Below are 20,483 nucleotides of genomic sequence, written 5' to 3'. Positions count from 1 at the left end.
GCCGAGGGAGCCGGCGTACAGCTTCCGGGTCATGGGGCCAGCATGACTAAGCCGCTTCTGGCGAACCAGAGCAGCGCACAGAAATGCCATTTACCGTCCCACCAGAGCGGTACCTATTTATCTCCTTGCACTTGACGTGCTTTCAAACTGCTAGGTTGGCAGGAGCAGGAACTGAGCAACGGGAGCTCACCCCATCGCGGGGATTCGAACACACCGACCTTCTGATCGGCAAGCCCTAGTCTCTGTGGTTTAACCAACAGCGCCACCTGCATCCCAAATATAATAATAAAGGTAAAGGTAAAGGGGACCCCTGACCATTAGGTCCAGTCGTGTCCGACTCTGGGGTTGCGGTGCTCATCTCGCTTTATTGGCCGAGGGAGCCGGCGTACAGCTTCCGGGTCATGGGGCCAGCATGACTAAGCCGCTTCTGGTGAACCAGAGCAGCACACAGAAACGCCGTTTACCTTCCCGCCAGAGCGGTACCTATTTATCTACTTGCACTTTGACATGCTTTCGAACTGCTAGGTTGGCAGGAGCAGGGACCGAGCAACGGGAGCTCACCCCGTCACTGGGATTCGAACCGCCAACCTTCTGATCAGCAAGCCTTAGGCTCTGTGGTTTAACCCACAGTGCCACCCACGTCCCCTAATATATAATAATAGCAACAGCTTAAAGGGAGCTTAAATTACAAAGGCTGACAGCCTTTTGTGACAGCCCTCTGGAGTACTGCCATTTTGTTTTATTTTGTGTGTGTGTGTGTGTGTGTGTGTGTATAATTAAAAAAAAAAATCTGTTTTACAATTTTAAATACTCATTTAAACATCCTTAAAATATTAATGACTTCCATTCTTCTCTTTCCATGGTACATTTTGCACATCATAAATCCCTGCATATTTTACAAAAACTAAACCATTCAGTATTCCATTATTGCATCCATCAAAACTTATTTACACTGTTGAATTTATCTTAATGCTGCCAGTGTTTTCAGATGTAGTTACCCCCCATATATTCAATAAACATTTTCCAATCTTCTTTAAACATATGTTCTTCTCGTTCTCTTGTTCTATATGTTAAGTCTGCAAAGCGCATATTCTGTCAGCTTAAGTTGCCATTCTAGAGTACTGCCTTTTGGGTGGCTAAGAGGTTATGATTTGGCTATAGATACAATGGCAATATTTTACATATGCTATTGGGGGCACTATGCCTCCAAACACTGGTTGGTGGGGATCACGGCTGCTGCACTCAGGTCCTGCTTGTGAACGTCCCACAGACATCTGGTTGGCAACAGTGAGAACAGGGCCATATGGGCCTGATCCAGCAGAGCTCTCCTGACATTCTTATTGCTGCACTATGTGGCAATCGGTCCCTGGGAAGGCACCCTCGTCAGAACCTCCCTGGCACAAAAGGAGCTTCCTGTGCTGGCAGCTTTTGCCCACGCTGCCAAGCTTCCTCCATGCACTTGGCACACACACACAGCATGGAAACTGCGCCAGGGCGAGGCAGAAGCAGTCACGCTCCTCTGCTCTAACCTACTAAACCCACCTCAGAACTTCACAGGCAAAAGAACCCAGGAGTCCTGGCTCCACGCCCTGATGGTCCAAAAAGCTGAAACCCACTCCCCCATTCACTACTCTTCAAAGTGGGGAGATGAAAGAATTTTGCTCAGTACAGTGGTGAATTTTCCAGATTGAACTCATACTTCTCTCCTGCTGCTACAAGTGTGTTTTCAATTTCCCACTGGATTCCAATGGCTTTGGGTCTTATTTTCAAGTTGCTAGTCCTCATATTTAAGGCTCTCTACCCCACCTGTTTGATGCTCCAAGATCAACGCTAGAGCCCTGGGACCAGTCATCAGAAACTAATGCCTGACTGTCAGGAATGCAACATGCCAGAGCTGGAAAAAGCACATGTAATTCCTGGTCCGTTTTTTTTTAACCTCTATTTGAGATGGTAGTGATTCCCCCTAAAGACCTATACAACTTGAGATCCAGGAGCCAGAAGGAGCATCTAGATGTTTGTGGTCATCACCAACATAGGAAGGGCAGTGGAATCCTAGAGCTGGAAGGGATCCTAACGGTCATCTAGCCCAACCCCTTGCCCAGGGCAAGAATCTTCCAGTGACAGCATCCCTGAAAGTCTCTAGTTATGCACCTTCAGTGAAGGAGAGCCCACCACCTCCCAAGGCTGCCTGTTCTGCCTCCAGACAACTCTTGCTTATCAGGATGTTTCCCCAGAACAGTTTGGGGGCACACACAGAATAGGAGACGACAAATCTTAGGAACCAATAATCACACTGAGTGTGCTCAGGTTTGTTTCGTTTTATTAAGAGCAGGCATTTTGGGGGATGACGAGGGAGGGGGATCAGGCCTATGTTGGTCAGGGATCTATACAGTGGCATGTGGTAGGGAGAGGGTTGTTGAACCTTTTCCTTCTTCTGTGCCTGGACTCTGATAAATATCACCGCACTGAACGCTGCTCTTTGCCCAGGAGGGAAACGTGTACAACAACTTCCATGTGTATGTGTTCACCATGGCAAGAGAGGAGGGTTAATGCAGTTCCCTTTGTGATGTGGTCCCGATTCGGCTTCCTTACCCCCACCTTTTTAAAGCAGGTACATTAAATGTGATCGTGCATTTAACAATGTGCAGCTTGCCTGTTAAAAAGCTGCTGCCTGTTCTGAGTGGCTGCCAGACAGAGATAAATGTCCAGCTCTCAAAAAGGATGCTCCCAAAAACGCTAACTGGAGATGCCAGGGATTGAAATGGCAACTTTCTGTATGCCAAGTAGATGTCTTCCCATTGAGCCAGGGGTGCCAACTTGAGTAAAATATTTGGGGGAGGGCAGGTAAGCTCAGCCCCCCCATAATCAATCACATGTTGGGGCTCACCCACACCATTTGAATGGCAATGCCCATCAACTTTGGGGGGCTTGGCCCCCTCAAATACTTTACTGGGGGAGGGCAAAGGGACTTTGGCCCCTAGCAGCTGAAACACTCTTCCTTCCCTCCTCCTTGCAGATACATACAGGCAAAAGCCCTTTGTAAACGTCCACCAAGACTTAGGTCCATTTCACAACAGTCGTACCTCGGAAGTCGAATGAAATCTGTTCCGGAAGTCCATTTGACTTCCAAAACATTGGAGAACCAAGGTGCAGCTTCTGATTGGCTGCAGGAAGCTCCTGCAGCCAATCGGAAGCTGCAACGGACGTTCGGCTTCCAAAGAACGTTCGCAAACCAGAACAATCACTTCCGGGTTTGCGGAGTTCGGGATCAAAAACGTTTGCCTTGCAAGGCGTTCGACTTCTGAGGTACGACTGTATTTTGGTTATGAATAAACCAAATAATCCCTAATGCTACTTGAAACAGAGCTGCCTTGCCATACCTTTCTGATCTGACATATTTGGAATTGCGACTATCTGCCTTACCTAACACATAAGCGGATTAGTGTCTCATGTCTGACAGATGCTGCAGAGCATTATAAATACAAACACCACCACCCAATAAACAGAAGAAAGCAAGTCTGTCTTCTTAATCCAGCTGTACGAGCACAGGATACGGTGACCCAAGACTGCACTCTGCACGTCATCAGAGGCACTGCTGTTACCGTTTTGTACCTCCCAGATCCTGGGAAATGGTTATGGGTGTCTCCCTCCGAGAGACCCAAAAGGACTCCCCACCCCCCACGTTCCTTTAGTACCAGTTGGGAGCATCAATCCCTCTCAGCCCTGACCCTCAGCTATGGCCCACAAGCCCTTTCTGCAGCCCTGGCTGCGAGGCAATCCCAGCCCCGCCATTCTGGCTGGGCTTTGGCCCCATGACCCGTAGGCGACTCAAGCATTTCCCTGGGACGCTGCGTCACTGAGCGCCCCATTGTGTGTGGCGCTGGCAGGAGAATCGGTCCATTGTTCCGTTGGGCTGTAGGGAAGGGGCTCCCCCGACAGAAGTACCCCAAGAAGGCACCCTCCCCGCCCCCAACAGCTGCTGCTGCTGCTCTGAGGCCTAGACGTTTTTCCCTTCCCCAGTCAGCCAGGACAGAGAGGAAGCCTGAGCGAGAGCGAGCAGGAAGCCACTGGGGAGGAAGTGAAGGGACCAGATCTCTGCTACAACCACTGGGCCATTGTTTAAGAGAGGCTGGCGAACAACTCTCTCTCCCTCCCTCCCTCCTCTGCCTTGAAAGAACACCCTACGCAAGGAAAGCCCTCTTTAAAACAACGCCACACCCTCCACCGACATCCACAGCCTTCCTAGAGATCCCGGAGGGAGGTCTGCTTACCAGCACCGCCACACAAACACACACAACTTATCAAGTTGCCTTGTCTCCCTCCATACCCACCCAAATCGCTTTGGTCTGTGGAACTGGCGCCGATTCAGGTGCCACGTGACACTGATTCCACATTTGTAAGCAATCCATCTTTTAGCGTGGCAGCACTCACACTTCAGACCTTCCACATGCCCCTGTTTTCCAGGGACAGTCCCGGATTTACAGAAGCTGTCCCGGTTTCTGATTTGACCCCAGAATGTCCCGCTTTTCCTTAGGATGTCCCTATTTTCATTGGAGAAACGTTGGAGGGTATGGAGTTATGCAAAAACAAAACAAAACAAAACCCAAGCCAAGGAGATAAGTAACTATACAACCTTTCAAAGACTTCTGAAGGGAGCCCTGTGTAGGGAAGTTTTTAAATATTTTATTATGTTTTTATATAAGTTGGAAGCTGCCCAGTGTACCCTAGTGCTTTAAATGTACGGTGTAAATATTGTTCGGGAGGCCATTAGGTTAATTCTACCTACGAATTAACCAGCACACTACTTTGTGTTCATGGGCGGCCCACTGAGTTTTTACTTGGCAGCATAAAGAACTAGAAATTTGTCTCTTCTCCCCTCAAAAAGGCAAGGTTCTCAAGGTACTGCAATATCAGTTTTAACTGATTTTAATACTCTGGAACATCATTGTGAAGGGCAGGTAATAAATATATCTAGGGTTGTCGTCAGCAACTATGTTTTCCTCAGGCTAGACCCATGGGAATAAATGGTCCTAAGCTAGTTATAGCTATGGATTTCATTGGATCATAGAATCATGGAATCATAGAATTGTAGCGTGGAAGGAATTCCAAGGGTCATCTAGTCCAACCCCCAGCAATGCAGGAATCTCAGCTATAACATCCATGAGAGATGGCCATCCAACCTCTGCTTAAAAACCTCCAAGGAAGCAGAGTCCACAACCTCCCGATAGGTCTACTCAGAATAAGACTGAGATGGAAACCAACCTTGAACAATATTATTAGTAAGTAATATTATTAGCAAGTATAATACAAGGGGAGTTCTTGGGGCAGCTACAGAGTGAATTGCCCTTCCCTCCTCAACTAGTACACACACAGAGAAACACTTATGCCTTAGCTGGTTGGTCTGCAACAGAGGAGTAAAGCCTTAGAACATAAGGAGGATATATATGTTACACAGAAATCATCTTGCCTCTCACACGGACGTTCAGTCACATGCACATAAACAACCACAGGGTCCCTACTTGTGATTCTACTGCCAAGGACGGCTGCTTTACATACGAGAGAGTTCCCATGGTGATTATTGCACAATTGGTACGCGGGGATTTTCTGCTCGTGATTTCACAACTCCCTGGCCTCCCCAACTGTCTGGGAGTTCTGGCTCACAATTCCAGGACAGCAGAGAGAACAGGCAGAACTGAGATCCTCACCTTGGTGCGGGGGTGGGGTGAGTGGGGGTGCAGAACAACCGTGCCAGCACCACAAGAGGAGTGGTAAGATCTTTAAAGGCACACCAGCGACAGCAGCTGCCGCCACCAATTCAAAAGTTGACACCTAAGTTGAGAAGCCCCACAGAGACTCCTCACTGGAGTGCGCAGGCAAGTACAGTGTTGTGGTTAGTGTGTCAGTCTAGGAACTGGGAGATCAAGGTTCAAATCTCCACTCGGCCACGGAGATCCCAGGGTGACATTGGGTGACACTGGAACTACCTCATAGGGTTGTTAAGGTTACCTTGAGCTCCTGAGAGAGAAAGGTGGGATGGAAATGCAATGCAATAAAATAAAAAAATGTCGGATCTCAGGTCTCACACAGTCATGGTGGAGATGGTGGGGTCCACCTCTCGAAGGCCTTGTCAGACTGCTACCAGCACATATTTTCATTTCTTATTTGGAATATTTGCATCCCACTTTTTCTGCAAAGGGCCCTGGCAATGGATTGGTTCACATGTCGCTTTCAACAATAGCTAAATTTAGCTATGGTTTGAAGATGAAAACACAGTGTGCCTATGTGTGTGGTTGAAATGAGCACTTTCCTCGTCTCCTGCTTCTGCCGCCCTGCCAAGACTTGCCGTGTTAGAAACTCAAGTCTATAAGCCAAATGACTCCTTAAACCAAGGTTGCAGTCACCAAAAGAGAATGTCTAGTTGCCATTTTAGGGCAAGACAGCTCTAAAGTCTTCTTTTTCATGGACTCACTGTGACTGATTCTCCGTTAAAACATCTGGCTACTTCAGCTGACAACCTTGAGCTAGCTTAAGAACTTTTGAGAACTTAAAGAAGAAAAGTCACTTGATCCAGGGACAGTCCGCATATCTACCGGCCTACTCAGACCTCTTTTTCTTAATGCTGACTGCTCCTGCTCAGGCTGCACAGATAAAGCAATTTGGTTCCTGAAATTCATTCCAATTGTGAAGATAAAATGTAACTGATAAGAATTCTACAGGATGGGGTATTAGTGTGTGAAAACAGACCAGATCCAATGATCTCCAGATGGTAGAGATGTCAGGCGCCATCCTGGCGCCCAGGCACCTTCACTTGGTTGCGAGTGGAGTGGTCGAAACCGCAAAATGCGCCTGGCCCCTGGCTAATTTCGAACACTGTCAGCAACTACTCCCTACCTTAATGGGAAGTGGTAACACTCAGGATTAGAAGGGTAAGCTCCCCATTCCACCTTCCCACTGCCAGCTCTCTCTGTCTCTCTCTTTCTACAACCCCCACCTTTCTTTGCCTGGCAGGTTGTCAGGGAATGGGCAGATTTCTTTTGCCAGAGGTCTGGACTGCTTTCTTGCATAGGGCTTTCCTTCTCCCCTTCCATCATTGCTTCTGCTTCAGCTGTTCCTGCCTCCCACTCCCCACTTTTTCTCCTCCTCCCCCCCCCCCCAGCTACTGCCAACCGCATGATATTTGACTGAGGGCCACATGAAGCCAGGCCGAGGGCCGCAAGCTCCGCATCCCTGCTTTTAGGTCTCGTTGGCGGCTGTCCTCTGCCATCAGAAGCGCAGTGGGTGGTGATCGAGGAAAAGGCCTTCTCTGTGGCGGCAGCCTAGTTGTGAAATGCTCTCCTTAAGGAAGCGTGGGTGAGGCCTACTCTGATTTGGCTTCTGCATGGGGCAAAGATGTGCTTTTAAAAACTACAACAACAGCTTTTAAGAATAATTTTATCTCCTGGCCTTGCTTTTCAGCTGCTTCATTAAATGGTGGTGCTTCTCTTACTCTTTTAATTGCATTTACGGTAAGACACCCTGGGAATTCACTGAAGGGGGTTGGAATTCCTGTAATGAGAACAAAGAATGGTGTTTGAAGCATTGCCATCCAGCCTCTATAATATTGTGGTGTAAAGCTGAAAGTGCCACTTTGCCTGGGTATAAAGAAATTCTCCTCTCTGTTAGCATTTTGTATGTTCGACAGCAAACTAGAGCACTAAAAACAGGGGTGAGGGCCAAGCCTTGGCTCAAACTGTGTTTATTATTATTATTTATTAAATTTGTACACTGCCCCACACCCGTAGATCACAGGGCGGTTCACAACATACCGTAGCAACTGTCCTCCCCCAAGACAGCTCCCCAGGGCTTGCCATTAAGCCAAACCAACACATAGTTTTCATGCATTGATGAATTCATCAATACATGAAAACTCTGTGTTGGTTTGGCTTAATGGCAAGCCCTGAAATCTACTGAAGATCCTTCGTGGAGCAAGGGGTTGCACAAGATGACCTCCACAAAGGATCTTTTGTGCAGCATGTTACAGTGACACAGCCCTGACCGACAGCCACTCAGGGATTTAACAGCCCCTGCAAAGGAGAGCCCACCTGCGACTCTCAAGGCAGCCTGGTTCTCTGTCAGACAGCTTATGCCACTAGGACCTTTCTCTTAATCTTTAGCCAAAACCTTCTTCCCTGCTGTTCCCAGACCTAGGGTTCTTCACCTAATCTTCCAGAACAACAGTTAGCAAGGCCACATTCATACATTTAAAGCACTATGATACCACTTTAAACCATGGGTAGGCAAACTAAGACCCGGGGGCTGGATCCGGCCCAATCGCCTTCTCAATCTGGCCCGCAGACGGTCCAGGAATCAGTGTTCTTTTTACGTGAGTAGAATGTGTCCTTTTATTTAAAATGCATCTCTGGGTTATTTGTGGGGCATGGGAATTAGTTCATCCCCCCCAAATATAGTTTGGCCCCCCATAAGGTCTGAGGGGCAGTGGACCGGCCCCCTGCTGAAAAAGTATGCTGATCTCTGCTTTAAACAGTCATGGCTTCTCCCAAAGAATTCTGGGAGCTGAAGCTTGTTAAGGATGCTGAGAGTTGTTAGGAGACTCCTCTCTCCTTTCCAAAGCTACCATTTCTAGTGCTACCTGGGGAAAGAGATTGACTGTTAAACCACTCAGAAAAATGTAGCCCTGGGAGGGAAATAGAGGAATAAAAGCTCTCAGCACCCTTAACAAACGCGACTTCCCAGGATTTTTTGGCACAGAAGTCACGACTATAAAGTAGTATTATAGTATGGTGTGAAGGTGGCCTGAGTCTGCTCTGTCTTCTGCATGACGGACAGCCTTTCAGATATTTAAAGACGACTCTCATGCTGCTTTTAGATATTGCCAGATGGTTGAATACTGAGATGAGTGACAAATTTACACACACACACACACACACATACGCATAAGACCTGGAATAAAGAAGAGAGAACCTATAGACAAGCAACTGTTGTCCTTTGAGAGGAGTCGAAAAGAATTTGAAAGAGGGTTCACTGCTTGGGGGGTGTACCTACTCCTTCCACTTTCACCTGTGTTAAACAGGTTTGGCAAGTTTTTCGTATTCCCCCCCCCCCGCCCACCCCCACAAAACTTGTTTGATCAGAAGTGACAGTAGGAAGAGATAAGTTTGCATATGTGTGTACATCACAGGAAGCGAAATCTCTCTCCCAAGCCACCTCCAACTGACTTAAAAATGACTGTCTACGTCAGAGCTTTCCAAATTCTGTGTCACGACACGTTATCGTGCTGGCTGCAGTGTGGGCTAGAATGAGAGCTTGCTGGTAAAGCTGAATTACTGGTATGCTAGTAGAACTGAAATACTGTGTCATGAAATGATGCGTGTCTAAAAAGTGCGTCACCACCATGACAAGTTTGGAAAGCTCTGGTCTACGTTCTGTTGTGGTAGCTTATATTTCTATAGAGAGGCAGACGGCAAGGTTTTTTGAGCCTGTTAGGAGAGGATATACCATAGCTGTCAACCTTCCCCTTTTTTGCGGGGAAATTCCCTTATTCCAGCGCCGTTTCCTGATGCTTCCCACTGCTATCTCGGATTGTTAGATATCCCGTAGACTATCCCTGGAACAGGTGAGGCTGCTGATCCCTTATTTTCAAATCTGAAAGTTGACAGCTATGGGCTATACTGTATGCTCTGAACAGGATGCCCTTCTGTCAAATTCCAGATGTTCCACATCCTCCTTTGGGTGTTTTTGCCAAGCTGGAATGTGTCATTGAACTCTGATCATGCTTCTTGACGGAGGATACAGTGCAATGTGTTGAGTGTGTGTAGAAACTAGCTGATTATACAATGGTAAAATTAACATTATTTTTGCTCCACCCACTTTTGCTGCTAGTCCTGCCTACAAGGGGAATGTGACCCCAGAAGGGAACATGGCTCATAGGCTTAAAATATTCCCTATCTTGTGCCCTAGTGGGATAGCTCAGTTGGTTAGAGCATGGTGCAGATAACGCCAAGGTTGCAGGTTTGATCCCCATATGGGGCAGCTGCATATTCCTAGGGTTGGACTAGACCAAGGGACAGCAAACTTTTTCAGCAGGAGGGCGGTCCACTGTCCCTCAGATCTTGTGGGGGGGCCGGAATATATATATATATATTTTTTGGGGGGGGAAATGAACGAATTCATATGCCCCACAAATAACCCAGAGATGCATTTTAAATAAAAGCACACATTCTACTCATGTAAAAACACACTGATTCCTGGACTGTCCGCGGGCCAGATTTAGAAGGCGACTGGGCCGGATTCGGCCTCCGGGCCTTAGTTTGCCTACCCATGGACTAGACCAGGCACATCCAACAGGTAGATCGTGATCTACCAGTAGATAAGTAGACATTCTGTGGTAGATCACTGGTAAATCAGTGGCTCCCCCCAAAGAAGCTCAACAGCTTTGACCTGAACCCCCCCAAAATGGGGTAGATCACTGCCAGTTTTTAACTCTGTGAGTAGATCGCAGTCTCTTGGGAGTTGGCCACCCCTGGACTAGACAATCTTCAGGGTCCCTTCCGACTCTAGGTGAGGCCCCTGAGCCAGGAAGATCCGCGGGCCTAAAATATATGCATATATCCCAGTTTGCAGCATTCTGTCACACTCAGGATGACCAAGAAACGAGGAGGACAGTGCTCTGCACGCAGGTGCAGGATGGATGCTTAACATCTACTCCCTTCCCAACTTTGCATCCAAAGGCAGCTCCCATTTAGTCCTATATTTGGAGGAATCCTGTTGCAGTGAACATTCCCTGCCATATACGGGCTTGTCCTCCTCTCACACCGTGCCTGACATAATGGTGGGCATTTTGCAAACAGTAATAACTACAATTTAGGGAACAAATTGCTAGGTACTGTTCCCGCAGCGCAAGAAGCAGAGCTGCCGGATTGAGAGCAAAGGCTCACCTCTTCCAGCGTCTCGTTCCCCATGGTAGCCAAACAGATGCTCCCCATTTAACCCAGAATTAAATTCTTTAATACAGAATTAAATTCATTAACCCAGAGTTAAATTCATTAATCCAGAATTAAAACAACCCTGCAAGGCGTGATTCTCATATGACCGACAGAGGCGGGCAGTTGGGATGGGACTAAGAAAACAGCCATCATCCGAGCAGCTTTGAAACAGGAACCCTTCCACCACTGCTCTGGCTGAAAGACGCGACGTCTAGAGCAGTGTTTCCCAACCTTGGGTCTCCAGCTGTTTTTGTACTACAATTCCCATCATCCCTTGCTAGCAAGACCAATGGTCAGGGATGATGGGAATTGTAGTCCAACAGCAGCTGGAGACCCAAGGTTGGGAAACACTGGTCTAGAGGACAATGTTCCTCTGAACATGTGCAGAGTGCCTTGCAACCAGCACAAGGGAGACAACTCTGGCCATCTGCCTATCTGTGATGGGGAGGTGCGGGCTTCTGCCACAGGAAGATTTGCTTTCAAACAGATCAAAGCAAGAGTTGCTTAGGGCGAGGGCTGCAATGGTATGGGACAAAATTCCCCCTCCTTGTCCCTGGTTTCCCCTCCCCAAATCTACAGCTGGAGGAAGCCCAGCGCCTGGAGAGAGAGAGGAAAAGGCTTCAAATCATCAGGGTCTTGTTTGCATGGAAAGAAAAACATTTATCTCGCCCTCACAAGAGGAAACGACAGTGTAGAGTTAGTTTCTGGGAGAGAGAGAGAGAGAGAGAGAGAGAGAGAGAGAGAGAGAGAGAGTTGCTGTCACTTCCTTCTAGCTTTGGGTCACTGAGGTCACACTCATTTGCTGTCTGGTGGCAAAACTCCGGGAGGAGAACAGTGAGAGGGTGGCAGATAGAACTTCATTTCCCAAACTGGACCTGCTAGTTCTCATGCCTGCCTCCACCTTAGTTCCCCTCTTGACCTAAGGCAGGTGGGAGGGGGGAAATGTGTTTAACTGGCGGGGGAGGGAGGAGGAGAGTACTCTGGATGTGCTCAGAGGCACCCTCGCTTCTCATGTCCCAGAACTGAAAGAAGGTTCCAGGCCGGATTCTGGCTTAAAGGGAGGCTCCTTTCCCGTGCCTTCCAAAACCTTCCTGTCCACTGGGCAGCTTGCCCCTTCAGGGAGGGATGTGGCTCTGTGGTCAAGTGCCCACTTTGCACACCGATGGTCCCAGGTTTAAACCCTCAATGTCTCCTGTTAGGCTGGGAGAGTCCCCTGGCGAAATCTTGGGAGAGCAGCTGCCAGCTAGTGCAGATTCCTACGCTTCACGGGGTTGGACTAGATGACCCCTGGGGTGCCTTCCAAGTCTACAATTCTATGTTTCTATACTATACTGAGCTAGATAGATCGATGGTCTGACTTGCTATACAGCAGCTTCCTACATTCCTATTGCTGCATATACACCATAACTTAAAAGCAAATAAAATCCCGGGAACTGTAGTTTACCCCTCAAAGAGCAACAATTCTCAGCACCCTTAAATTACAGTACCCAAGATTCTCTAGGGGGAACAGGTGCTTCAAATTTATGGTGCATATTCCTTATCAATGGCTTCTTTTGAGAGTGCTGCTTGCTCCCAGTACACCTGTTCCAGAAGTCACCTTTTCTTGCCTTCATCCACCCCCCCCCCCAATTTTTATTTTACACTTGAAACACTAACAACATTTCAAATTTTAGCGCCACTGCTGAAAGGAAGGCTTTCTGTGGTTCCCACCTCCTGTGGGGCACAATCCCTAGCGGGAAGTTATATTTCTACACAATGGCACAAACCGCCTGCTAGATTGTGTACCCCAAAGCTAAAATAAATAAGGAAGGACATAGCTTAGGCCATAAAATTGATGCAACTTGGAATTGCAGTTTTGACATTTATTATCAAGGCTTAAGGAAGGAATGGGGAAGTTCTTCCCCGCATTAAGGTCGCATTCCTTCATGACCAATGCTCTAGGTGCTGCATGCCAGGGGTGGGAGGGGCCAGATGCGAAAGTAGGCAGAGCAATGCATGTGACGCTCAGCTTTGTGCAGTAGGTTGCATTCTGGGCACATAAAAGCCAAAGGCAATTGCATGGCTCCCACTTCCCCCACATATTCCCATCCTGTACCCAGGCAAGCAAGACACCTTCGCATAGTCCAAAGACAGGCAAACCAGGCAAAACGATTCAGCTATGGCACAGAGCAGGGCTGGTGAGGGCTATGGCCTTGGGTGAGGTTCAAGGGCCAGACAGAGAGGTCCTGGGGGCCGTATTTGGCCCCCAGGCCTGATGCTTCCTCTTCCTGGCTTACAGTGTCCTCGTTTTCTTAAATACTGCACTCAAATCTGCAAACAGGGTGGTGCCTTGGGAATTGCCTATCACCTCTGTCGAGCTGCTGAGGCTTTCCTTGTTTCTGCACAACAGCAAACATTTGATTAAGAGGGGAGAGAGACAGAGCCTTTTCCAAAGTGGCACCCAGAAGATGCCATTCTCTCCCAGAAAGGTCTGCCTGGCCTCCTCCCTGTTCATCTTTAAGCTGGCATTTAAAAACGAGATTATTTCAACAGGAATGTTCTGAGTTAATTTTCCATGTTCCATTCTTATTTTCCCTTCTCGGTTGTTCTTCTTCTCATTATTGTCAGTTTACGGCTCGGTTACATTTTCTCACGTTTCGTTCCACTGTTTGATCTTAAGATATCGTTACATGAGCAATTTCAAGCTGAAAGGCGGGGATGCACATTTTTGAAACGAACTAACCAACCAGCTAGATTTGTTCAGGCAAAATATATGCAAATATATGCAAATCCCTCACCACCAATCCCAACCCTCCTACTCACTGTTGTTGGATTTCAGGTCGCGATGAATGACGGGCACGATGGCTTCGCAGTGCAGGTACTGCATCCCGTGAGCGATTTGCACGGCCCAGTTGATGAGGATGTGGGGTGGGATCCTGCGGCCGGCAAGCATGCGGCTGAGGGGACCCCCGGCCGCATATTCCATCACCAGGCACAAGTTGGGCTCGCGGAGGCAGACGGCTTTGAGGGCGATGATGTTGGGGTGCTGCAGCATGGCAAAGAGCCGGGCCTCTTGCCGTACTCTCTCCGACGTGGTGCTGATGTCCTCGTCCGGATCCTGGCGGGCAGCCTTGACCGCTACCAACTCCCCCTTCCAGCTGCCGCGGTACACCTTCCCGAAGCCACCGACACCTATCACTTCCTCCAGCCTCAGGTCCCGGAAGTCGGCCTCAGGGGGGCTCTCGGGGCCCGCGTAGCCCCCCGTCTTGGGCGACACGTAATTGGAAGGGAAGATGCCCACTTGGTTGTTCACCTTGCCGGCCCACCAGCCTTCGTCCCCAGAGATGGCGGCATCCCACGAAAGCACCTCCACCAAGTCGCCTTTCCGCAGGGTCAACTCGTCGCTGCTGGCGGCCTCATAGTCAAATAACGCCGTCCAGACGGGGTTGGCGTAGGCCGTGGTGCCCCCGCTCCGCGAACCTGGCCCCCAGGCCACTAGTGGGGCCTTCCGGAACATGCTTCCCAGGGGCTCCTTGGGATCCTCTGGGCCTCATTGGTCCAAGGCCCCCCACATCTAGGTCACTAACATTGCCTTCCTCGCCACTTCCCACGGGATCGAGACCATCCAGGGGGCCACAGGGGCGTTCAGCAGGGAAGTGGGGTGAACACTCCTGCCTGCCAAAACCCCCTCCCGTCAAGGAAGCAGGATCCAGCCCTTTGAGTTTATAGACTCCTCTCAACGAATCCGAGGTCAGAGGCTCTCCATCGCCCTCACTAGGGGTAGGAAGTCCGCCCCGTCTAGTCTCTCTCGCAGAGAACAGGGGGCCGCTCCCTACGGCCGGTTTCCTCCCAAGCGGGCGGGGAACTCGCTAGGAGGGCCCCCGTCGAACCCGCCAACGCGATCCGATGTAGGCAATGGTGGTCGTCCCCTCCGTCGTCCGTCCCCGTCCCCCCCGCGTCTTGCCTGCTCTTCTCCCAAGGCACCCTCCGTCCGAGGCTCTCCAAGCGGATCTGCGCCGCGATCAGCTTCCTTATCCAGTCCCGTCCGGTCCCTCCCCTCGAAGCTTCCAGGCGAAGCGGCGCCCGGCTCCGCGGAAGGGACTCGCTCGCTAGCCCCGTTTCAAAGCCGGCGCTGGGACGGGTGGAGGGCAGGCAGGACCCCCGGCACACAAGGAACCCGTCCCGTCGAGGAGGAAGCCCCGATGGCGCGCCTGCCTGGGCTTTGTACCTTCGCTTCGCTCGGTCCTGGGCAGAAGTGCCGGACGGAGCGAGGCGGGGAAGGCAGGGCAGGGGAGGGGTTTGAATTCCTCGGCCTGCCCCGGGGGAGGCGGGTCTCTCTCTCTCTCTCCTGGGTGGAACAAAAGGCAAGGGTGCTTTCCAGCGAAGGGTCAGCTCCGGCCTCCAGAACGCGGGGGCTTTTGCTTTCCAGATCCGTGGGAGGAGATACATAAAACCATTGTCTCCCTTCCCAGGGGAGCAGCTTCGTTTGGTGTAAAAAGGGGCGCGGGCAAGCTTTGGAGTCCAACAGCACTCTTGGGCTTTTTTCTCTCTCCCGGCGCAGCGTTCTGTAAAAATCAAAGCTCTGCGCTCTCCTGCAGCTCACGCCAATCAAAGGAAGACTTCTAAAGCCTCTGAACCTCCTCTGAGAGACCAGGTCCATAACTGACTCCTGAAGAAAATATATACAAGAAGGGACATCCGGGGAGCATGGGGCACACTGAATACTGTGGGATAGATTACGGCAGGGATGGCCAACCTGTGCCCCCTGGGATGTTATTGGGTGTTATGGCTCTGCAGCGCCAATCATTGGTGATCATTGATACGATATGATACGATAATCTTTATTGCCATTGTCCCATACAGAACAACGAAATTGAATCTACACAAGACATTCAAAAACTAACAAGCCTGCTATCCCAGCTGTCCCAACCTGGTTAGCCCCCTAAAAACTCTGGCTAGTTGGGGCTGATGGGAGTTATGAGTCCTCCAGCACCTGGAGATCGCAGGTTAACCACTCCTGGTTTGGTTCTCAACAGCCTTGAAATAAATATGCATTATTTCTAAATAATTGGATCCTTCGCTGATAAGTGGACTGTATCAGAAACTGCAAGAAACCACGAGCATTATTAGACTCCCTAAGCCTAAGAGAACTGTGGGAACAAGACTCAGAGCCTGAAACTGACTATAAAGTTGACTATAAATTGTATTGTTTCACTGGTAATTCCTTAATTATTTTATACAATTTATTTGTGATGTTCAGTTACATGTTATGTTATTGTTATTGTTTGTACGTCACTTTGGGATTCATTTGAATGGAAAGCAGCGTAGAGATATAATAAATCGAATAAACCAAACCAAATCTGGAGCACAATACCATTCCAGTCCGTTGCATCCCAAATGAGAGAAAATTCATCCAAATTAATTCATAGACGGTACCTGGCTCCCCACAGTCTTAGCAGAATATCAAGTACTGATAGCCTACTATGCTGGAGAGGCTGCGGAGTCAATTTCCAAATTCCGTATGTTGTGGTCCTGTGAGAAGATACAGAAATTATAGAAAAAAATATTTTATGAAATGGGACTTACCATGGGTCAGAAACTAGACCGAAATTCCAGGATAGCATTGCTACCCATATTTGATGAGGGAAGTCAAAATATAAAACATTATGGTTGGAGTATTTCAATACCATCTGATATATGATTGGTATTGTTTGCTGTTGTTATTTCATTCTGTAACACTGTATATTACACACCCTGCCCCCTTTGTTATTTGCCTTTTTTCCAGTGCCTATCTATTTTTGTATATTACAAAAATTTGATAAAAAGTTGGGGGGGTGATTAAAAAATAAGGATATTAAAAATTTTACTATCTGGAGTATTTCAGCTTGAAGATAGCAAGATTTGAGCATGGGTGGGCAAACTGAGCTCCGGGGGCCGGATTTGGCCCAATCACCTTCTCAATCCGGCCCGCAGACGGCCCGGGAATCAGCATGTTTTTACATGAGTAGAATGTGTGCTTTTATTTAAAATGCACCTCTGGGTTATTCGTGGGGCATAGGAATTCGTTCATTTTTTTTTTTTCAAAATATAATCCTGCCCCCCACAAGGTCTGAGGGACAGTGGACTGGCCCCCTGCTGGAAAAGTTTGCTGACCCCTGGATTTGAGAGACAACTTGCTATTTGAATGCTTCCAGCAAACTTGGGCAATTGTATTGATGGGGAAATAACACAAAAGGCAAAAAACAAACAAATTAAAAAAGACAGAAGAAAAGTTACAAGCAACATGGCATCTCTTTATTAAATACGTAGCACAAAAGCAACATCAGTGGCAACCACTAGCCATGCATGACCTTCTGTGGAATCACATAAAGTGATACCACAGACCCCCAAAAAGAGGATTCCAGTCATAAGTAAAGAAGAACAGAGATGTAACCAATGGTTGTAGCTATATGTAACTTTTATGCTTATGTTTTGTTTAGGTAGGCTTGCCGTACGTCAGGTAAATTCCTGACATGTCCTGGTTTGGGGGTGTAAAAATGGCGTCGGGGGTGGGATCGGCAAAATGTCACGGAAAACCCAGATGTATGGCAACGCGATCAAAAAAGCAACGGAAACTTAAAATCACTATTTTAACTTTGTGGGTGTCAGGAATTTTATTTTTTGAAATATGGAAACCCTATGTTCTGTTCTGCATTGTTCTGATTTTGTCAGAATTTCTTAAAAGAAGAAGAAGAAGAAGAAGAAGAAGAAGAAGAAGAAGAAGAAGAAGAAGAAGAAGACGACGACGACTGCAGGCTTACAATCAAATACTGAAAGGAATAGGGAAAAATTGAGCATGAACCCAGACCTAGAACATTTTAAAAATAACAATTGGTGATTACAAGGGGTAGGGAAAATAATTTATGGGAACCTCTAATGCTTTTAAGCATAGTGAAGATGTGTCAAGAGAGATCACACATCTAGGATTTGACATTTCTTATTCTCTGAAACTGATCAAGCAGTAATTCCCTGTCTCCTCCTCTGCTTGCCAGGTTCCTAAGCATTTGGGGGCAGAATTTCTGGGTTGATGTTTCCAGCAGGATTGTGCTTCATGTAGCTTTTTGGAAAATAGCACAGAGCTCACAGCAGACCTTGAACCTGTGGCCTTGGGGCATTGATGGGGCAATAATCAAGGAGGGAATTGTGGGAAAACGAGCTATTATCCCTGCTCTTCCGGTTTCATTCAAACACAGGAAAAGCTGAAGCAGATCATGTGAGTGATTTCCTGTATACAAATGCCTGGGCTGGGCTGCGCTGTTTTGGTTTGAGCAAGTTCAGGGTTAAGCTTTGTCCCTTTCCTTTTACTGCTCCAGTCCTCAGGCCAAATCAAGACTGTGTGCAGTCACTCTTAGTCCTATTCCAGTGTGAGACATTCCCTCAGCTCATCTTCTTTGTTTGAGAATCACCTCTCTCTAATTTTCATTTCTAAAAAGAAGGGAAGTTATTAGCACTCATTTCAGTTGGTTAGAGCATGGTGCTGTTTACGCCAAAATTGCAGGCTCAGTCCTTATATGGGACAGCTGTATATTCCTGCATTGCAGGGGGTTGGATTAGAATCAGGGGTCAGCAAACTTTTTCAGCAGGGGGCCGGTCCACGGTCCCTCAGATCTTGGGGGGCCGGAATATATATATTTTTTGGGGGAAATGAACGAATTCCTATGCCCCACAAATAACCCAGAGATGCATTTTAAATAAAAGCACACATTCTACTTATGTAAAAACACACAGATTCCTGGACCGTCCGTGGGCCGGATTTAGAAGGCGATTGGGCCACATCTGGCCCCCTGGCCTTAGTTTGCCTACCCATGGGCTAGATGATCCTCAAGCTCCCTTCCAACTCTACGATTCTATGATTTATTTACAGTTGTGCTGGTCAATTCTCAACACATCCAAGCTGAAGTGGGGCTGGACATCACAAAACCCAGCACAATTTGGGGTTTCTACCAGCCTGAGACTTGGAAGGGATGGATGATGGCATTCTAAGGCACTTAATATGCAGGCAACTCCATAGAGCAAAAAGGGAAAGTACACTTTTAGTTGTAGGAATCCTTTCCAGACCAGTAAGGCTTGTAGTCACACAGCCAGTTGCAGCAAACACGTTGTACATTGGGTTTCTGTTAAAATCCCTGTTGAAGTGATAATCTTTGGCAGAGTAAACTGGAACTACAAATCCAGTGTCACTTTTCTGACCTCGTATCTCATAACTTACGGCACACAGACAAGTGAATATGGTGTCACAACCCATGTTTTCAAGTCACAGAACCTCTCTGACATGTTACTGTGATTTATTACTGTCTGATTCGGAATCGGCAGGCAGGCATGGTTTTTCATCCTTTATTTCCACTTCTCAGACTTGACGGTAGAATACAAATCATTATACATAAAAAAACAAAAACTGAAGTTTAGATAGCATTCACTATTAGGAATCAGTTATTCTAGGAACGTTGAAACCTTATGTTTAAGTGAAGAGTTATGGCATATATTTATGCATGCAACAAAAAGCATGGGAATTGTAAAACTTCAGGGGCCTGGCTTAACTTTTACACTGTGTAAGCAGAAAACATGTTCCACAGTCCCATATTGTGCTGCTTTACAACTTTTATGTCAGATCCAAACCATATAGCGGTATTTAAAACACAAAGTGCATTTAAAGCACATTACTTCCCCCAAAAGATCCTGAGAACTGAAGTTTCCCCCTCACAAAGCTACAATTCCAAGCGTCCTTGTTGTTTAGTCATTTAGTCGTGTCCAACTCTTTATGACCCCATGGATCAGAGCACGCCAGGCACTCCAGTCTTCCACTGCCTCTCGCAGTTTGGTCAAACTCATGCTGGTAGCTTCGAAGACACTATCCAACCATCTCGTCCTCTGTCGTCCCCTTCTCCTTGTACCCTCCATCTTTCCCAGCATCAGGGTCTTTTCCAGGGAATCTTCTCTTCTCATGAGGTGGCCAAAGTATTGGAGCCTCAGCTTCAGGATCTGTCCTTCCAGTGAGCACTCAGGGCTGATTTCCTTCAGAATGGATAGGTTTGATCTTCTTGCAGTCCATGGGACTCTCAAGAGTCTCCTCCAGCACCATAATTCAAAAGCACCCTTAACAAACTGCAATTCCTAGGACTTGGGGGGGAGGGGTATCATGTGCCTTAAATGTGATTTGGATGTATTTTAAGTGTATGGTGTGGACCTGCCTCCATGTATCCACACTTTCCTCTTGTCCTTCGGTCCTAAACATCTTCCCTTGCAGGGCAAGGGAGCAGAGTAAGTCAAACCAGAGAGACAGCTGATCCAGAGAGACAGCTGATCAGCTGAAGTCTTGATAGCTCCTCCTTTCCATCTCTCTGACACACACAAACACAAATGTGTGCAGAAAACTTCGCAGCAGCACCCCATGCCAACATTCACGGCAACATGCAGCAATATATCCTATGCACACAGCAACACACATGGCATGATATGGCATGATTTTTTATTTATACACCACCC

At 47.9% G+C, this 20,483-nt stretch overlaps 1 protein-coding gene across 1 annotated transcript in view; it reads right to left on the bottom strand.

Annotated features, from left to right (window-relative positions):
- Positions 1–15,239, bottom strand: part of MAP3K11 (mitogen-activated protein kinase kinase kinase 11) — a 29,477-nt gene extending 14,238 nt beyond the window's left edge. Inside the window, exon 1 of the mRNA XM_081841786.1 lies at positions 13,785–15,239. Within this exon, the coding sequence (XP_081697912.1) occupies positions 13,785–14,478 (694 nt within the window). The 5' untranslated portion in view covers positions 14,479–15,239. The remainder of the gene's footprint in view (positions 1–13,784) is intronic.
- Between the last annotated feature and the right edge of the window lie 5,244 nt (positions 15,240–20,483).

This window comes from Podarcis erhardii (genome assembly GCF_964252035.2).
Source record: "Podarcis erhardii genome assembly, chromosome: 15".
In the NCBI taxonomy this organism is placed as follows: Eukaryota; Metazoa; Chordata; class Lepidosauria; order Squamata; family Lacertidae; genus Podarcis; species Podarcis erhardii.
The sequence above is the reverse complement of the archived record's forward strand: the minus strand, read 5'-3'. Positions and strand labels throughout refer to the sequence as shown.